The 5,554-nt window shown below is 40.7% G+C and overlaps 1 protein-coding gene across 3 annotated transcripts; it reads right to left on the reverse strand.

Annotated features, from left to right (window-relative positions):
* Positions 1-124: 124 nt before the first annotated feature.
* Positions 125-4,304, reverse strand: LOC103154938 (solute carrier family 25 member 38-B-like). Of its 3 annotated transcripts, none has more exons than XM_016663179.1 (8): positions 4,211-4,304; positions 2,878-2,965; positions 2,607-2,731; positions 2,417-2,501; positions 2,129-2,308; positions 1,522-1,690; positions 1,267-1,427; positions 125-785 (listed from the first exon to the last, which is right to left on the reverse strand). In XM_016663179.1, exons 2-8 carry the CDS (start codon positions 2,890-2,892, stop codon positions 663-665), a joined length of 858 nt encoding a protein of 285 aa, XP_016518665.1. In that variant the 5' UTR covers positions 2,893-2,965; positions 4,211-4,304; the 3' UTR covers positions 125-662. The 3 variants fall into 3 exon arrangements, with proteins under 3 accessions (XP_016518665.1, XP_007576478.1, XP_016518664.1); XM_007576416.2 differs by having other exon boundaries at positions 4,157-4,260; XM_016663178.1 differs by lacking the exon at positions 4,211-4,304 and having other exon boundaries at positions 2,878-3,602.
* Between the last annotated feature and the right edge of the window lie 1,250 nt (positions 4,305-5,554).

Genomic DNA, 5,554 nt, shown 5'->3' on the forward strand with positions numbered 1-5,554 from the left:
CTGCAAGCCAAGACTTCCAGGTGAAGATGTTTGATTACAGTTTTGATTTGTACATTTTTCAAAGCAGTGATTTTTTTTTGTTTGTTTGGACGTAACGTGACAAAACAGCAAATCAAGACAGAAATAGAGAAAGCAGATTATTTATTTTTATAAAACAAACAAAACGATCAGACAGAATCGGCTTGGTCATTGTGACTTTCTCTGAAAGCCAGCCGCAGACACAAAACGAGTTCGTGGTGTTAACATAAAGCCGACTCATTTCTACATTCCTCACATTTTAGTTTGTGAATTTATTTGTTTCTCATCCTACTTCTTCATATTCTACAAACCATGTGAGTTTGACAGAAATTTGTGTTCAAAGTTAAATATTTTGCATTCATTTTTATGGTAAATATAGTCTTTGAGTTAATGTTAATAATAATAGTAAACATATTTTACTAATAATTCCCGTGGCTCCGTCTCCATCACAGATATTTTTTCCCCACGATTTCCAAGCCTGATTCCTCAACATCAGCCTTAAAATTCCAACATGGCAGCGTGACGACCGCGTCCGTCCCGAGTCACTGAACGCCCCCGTCCGAGGCCGCCCTCTTCATACTCGTCACTCCAGACTTCATCTTCGTTTATCCCTTTTAAACACAAGCTTTTGATCGGTGTTTCCTTCAGGACTTGAGTCCGACGTGCGCCATCATCTGCTCGTACACAGTCCAGGCCATGGCGGCCATCATGGTCCTCCTCAGGCACCGAGGAACCGCTCCCCTGAAGAAGCCTTCGAGGCCGTGAGCCTTGTTGGAGGAGACAAGAAAAACTATCAGAAAATGACGTCTGTATCGGGAATAGGGACGCACCGATCCACTTTTTTCACTTCCGATACCAATACCAATATCTGAGGTTTAGCATACAGAAAAATAGAGCTGAATTGGCTTAAAATGTTTATTTTTTTAAAAACCACAGACACAAATATACTGAATTACATATTTATCTGATAACTCTGCACCAGTGCAGCATACTTACTCGGCATGAAGCTAAGTCATTTTTCATCTTGTTTTGTATAATCTTTATTTGCTTTTAGCCAGATAAATTACTCGTTGTCCAGAGACAACAGATGAAAAACAGCCTTTTGAAATGTTTGCGTGTATTGTCCCTACCAAACAAATTTAAAGGACTATAACTACGCCATTATCCAATCTAGATTTTTTTAAATATTGGGAACAATGCAGGTGTTAATCAGATCGGTGCATCTGTAATCAGGAGGAAGGTAGTTACCGTGTAGATGTATCTGACGGCCTCCGTCGTCCTCAGCTGGGGGTTCACCTGGACATGTGTCTTTACGACGTCGGCTGGCTGCGTGACCAGAGAGGCCAGAACACCAGCCAGAACCCCACAGCTGAAGTTAGCCACAGGAGCCGAAGAAGAGGAACTGATCTCTTCAGGACGTAGGGGGGAACAAATTGCAGAATTAGCTGGATCAGAACAGAGATCTATTACAGTTAAAGTAAATGTGTGTATTGATTTCCTCACCTTGCGGCAGCGAGGCCTTGGCCTGGCTGTAGAACATGACGTAGATCCCAGAGAAAGGAACGTCTCTGAGCAGGGTGGCCATGAGGCCGGAGAACAGAGCGGTGGGGCCCTCGCTCCGACACACGCTGCGCAGCGCGCCGCTCACGCTCACGTAGCTGTACCTGCCACACTGGAGCACAAACACAAGCCGGCCGCATTACAAATTGAATCCCACACTGAATCCCACAGCATGTCTACGTGTTAGAATTGTCATAGTCAAGCTAGCTTAGCTGCTCATTGGAAGTTTTTTAAATTAAAACTTCCAACTGACTTTGTTTTCAAGGTGTCATAGTGTTGACAATTAGTAGAAAAGCACTGCAGACCTTTTTCTTTCATATGAATCACGTACAAACAAGATTTAGCACTTTATGTTGACAACTTAACAGCTAAAGCCAATGACAGTCATTGTCAGCCAGCAGCTTTTTGCCCTCCTTCTGGAGCTGGGGGTTGAGATCTTGCGTGTGAAATCATGTTTATATTTGCCAACATTTGAAAAAATAAAAAAATAAAAATAAAAACAGACAAAATCAAAAACTGCAATCAGTTTCAGACGGTAAACATTGCCCACCTCGAACCGCGTCTTGATGACGGTGATCGGCAGCATCACAACCCCCGCCACGGTCCGGGCCCCGCCTCCCAGCATCACGGCCTGCGCCGCTCCCGGCCTGCTGTCCTGGAAGAAGTGCTGCTTCAGGGAGTGATAGGAGCTGAAGTAGATTCCCACTCCTGGGATGGTCCGGACGAACGACTGGAGCACCGGATGGAGAGGAGGAGGAAGAAGAAAGCACCTTTAGAGATCATCTCCCCTCCGTGTGACTCAACGGTTCACGTGGTGAAACATTTCCAGCAGACCGACCGGAGAAATGCCCTTCCACAGACCCAGCAGCCGCTCCGTCCGCACCACACCGAGGAGCACCGATGTCATCCCGACCCGGCTTGACCTGAGGAAAAAAAAAAAGAAATAAATAAATGGAACAATCAGATAAGCAAGAAAACGCTTGAGATGAGGTAAAACTATTGGAAATTAATAACATCGATCAACTCACCCCGGCTGCATGCCACTTTGCGAGGTCTGCAGGCGGGTCTTGACCAGGTCCAGAGGCTGGAAGAGCAGGGTGGAGCAGGTCCCGCTGAAGGAGCCACACACAAAGGCTTTAATAGCCGGGTGAGCCTGGCGGATCACGGGCAAGGAAGGTTAAAATGATTTACAACGTAATAGAAGAAAATGTACTTGCTTTCTGAGAAAATTTGAGAAATACTTCATGCGATAGAAGAAGTGGAAAACCTCAATAGTGATGGATGCAATGGGAAACTCACCAGTGACAGTTCCATAATGCTTGAGGTAATTTTCTGTCGTCACGTTCCAGAGCTCTTCAGAGAGAAGTTGCAGCTGGGAGTTTTTCCCCTGCAGTGGATGAATCGGGACACGTTGAGCGGTTTATATACATGGAGGTCATCTGACCAACCCCGTGTTTCCCATTTGCGGCCCACCCCAACACACTGCCATTTATTAACCAACTCAGAGATCATCATGATACCCATCAGCAAGAGTCCAGGTCACAGCTAAAAGATTTCTGTTGACCACAATTCAACAAATAAATATTTGTGTGTGAGATCATTTATATCACCTGAAATAACCAAGGCGGGAAAACATTTTCCTGTACCATAATTAAAAAAAATATATTAAAGTCCATTTAATATTCCATCATTGGCACACGGAATGTCCTAATAGCCCACCACATACTATACAAGCAGTCATTTTCAATTGCAATATTGCAAACATTGTTTCTATGATCGGGATTCCATATATTGCAGTTGAAAATACATGCAAATGTGTCAATATTTGTGGAAATTTGTCAATAAAGTAATAAATGCAGAGTTTTAAAACATGTTAATTTGAAGACAATCAAAATTACTGTATTATTTTAACAATTTTAGAAGAATGTTAATTTACTAAAATATAATTAAAGTGTTGAGTTTATATTTCTCTGTCCTGAAATTATTCGATTTAATGGCTGTGGCTAAATAAATCTGCTAAAGTAATTACATGTCTTTAACATTTTCATTAATGATTTTCAAATTTGGTATTATTCAAATTTACATTTTATTATTTTTTTTAAATTATTTATTGAATTGTGGCACTGTTTGTCCTGCATAGACGACCTGAAGGTTGCAAACAGTTATAATAAATGTACAATGTAAGTGCATGCCAGCATACTCATTTGTTGTCTCTTATGGAAAATAATAGCTAAAACCTCCACAATTAGTTTTCTACTGGTACAAAAAACATATTTAAAAAAAAAAACAGTCAATTTTCTTGCCTTAATTTTTTGCTGAAATATCTAGAAATTGACATTATTCACGTTAGAACTATTTTTTTGCTGTTGTTTGTCCCTTTTTTATGTAATAGAGAGAAAATAAAAATAAAACAACACCCGAAAATCACCGTGAAAGAAAGTCTTATGGAGTGATGAGTCTGTGGTTACTAAAACGCTCCTCCACAGTGGAGTTTTCTCACACTGTGGGCTCCAGGGGATAAAAAAACAACACTGGCAGACTACAGTATCAGTAAAAATAAATACTTCCACCCGCCTACCATATCCTGGACAGAGGCAGAAGTAAAATCCCTTCACTGCAACCAAACGCTGACCTTTTATCTGCTCCTTGCTTCCTGATTGAAAACCGGCCGGCGCCGGTTTGGAGAAGAAACCGTGCTGAGAAGGCGCGTGCGGTTGTAAGTAGGCCCCGCCCATCAGTGAGGATTTGGGGACGTGATTGGGTCAAAAAGAAACATTTCTGTGTTACGGGGAAATTTCACAATAATAATTGATTTAAGAGACATTGTGGTAAGGGAAAGGACACGGCGTCTGACGTGAAATTAAGCAAACATCTTTCTTCAAGCGGGTTAAAAAAAATACTTTATCGGACTGGCTTTAAAACATTTCTAAAATTTCCTGGTCAGGTAATGTCTTCCCTATCCTATCCTATCCTGTCAAAATATAATTTTTCCCTTATGTGACTGACTAGGAAACTCATACAAGACTTAAAGGAAAAACAGCTTTTAGAAAGAGACGTCTGAAGCGTCACGGCCCTGTATGAACCAGCTGAGAGCGGTTTCTGCCGTTCAGCCGGTTCTGACCTGTTTATTCCCACATCAGCTTTTATTATAGACCATTACTGCCCTCTGCTGGTGAGAACAAAGTCCTCATGAACCCTGAACTTTTTCATATCTCAACCACTAAATTTCAGAACTTGATCCGATAGACCAGCAGAATGTAGCGCACAATATTAACAGAATGAAAACAAAACAAATTGGCAAATTTTTGTTACTTTTTTTGAGTCAATATTGTGGAAACACCTTTCAATATGATCATGGCTGTCCTTTGGGGTCTTTAGCACCGTTACGTACATAGGCTGAAATGGTTGCTCATCTGTATTTGTATCTCCAAGTTCAGTGAACCTGGACAGAGGAGCTTTCTTTTTCATTTACATGTTACCATAGATTTTTTAAATTTGCTTATGGCCTGGATCATTCTAATAGAGAATGTTGTGATCTAAATTTCATTGTGGATTTGGCTGTTAGTTTAAAGTTGTCCTTTGCTGCATTCAAAAGATTTTCTTCTGGTATCGTCCTGCATTTAACTGGATTCATCTTTCTTGAAATCTGACCTGCTTCCTTGAGGCTGTTTGTTATAAAAATAAAATAAATAAAAATCAGATTTATAAAGGTGACCCATTATAAGTCCTTTAACACTTTGGGATAGGTCTTTAGGGTCATCAAAACATCATCTTTTCCAGCAGCCATTGTACAGCGCATACAGCAATTTTTGAATTGCCTCATTTTCCAGATTAAAAAAAAAAAAAAAAAAAAAAAAATTGCCAAAAAATGGTTGGGTGCCTTTTTTGTAAGCACTTGGGCTATTTTTTTTCCAGAAGCAGTAGAGACCCAAATGAAAGTACAAAAATGTGAAAAATGTACAAAAACAGGACAAAA

Source organism: Poecilia formosa, unplaced genomic scaffold (assembly GCF_000485575.1).
Source record: "Poecilia formosa unplaced genomic scaffold, Poecilia_formosa-5.1.2 Scaffold407, whole genome shotgun sequence".
Classification (NCBI taxonomy): domain Eukaryota; kingdom Metazoa; phylum Chordata; class Actinopteri; order Cyprinodontiformes; family Poeciliidae; genus Poecilia; species Poecilia formosa.

What these genes read in the sequence shown, in the direction of transcription:
- LOC103154938 (XM_016663179.1), bottom strand. An exon ending in CAAAGTGGCATGCAGCCGGG is followed by an intron (nt 2,502 to 2,606) that starts GTGAGTTGATCG and finishes TTTTTTCCTCAG; the next exon opens with GTCAAGCCGGGTCGGGATGA. An exon ending in CAAGGCCTCGCTGCCGCAAG is followed by an intron (nt 1,428 to 1,521) that starts GTGAGGAAATCA and finishes TACGTCCTGAAG; the next exon opens with AGATCAGTTCCTCTTCTTCG.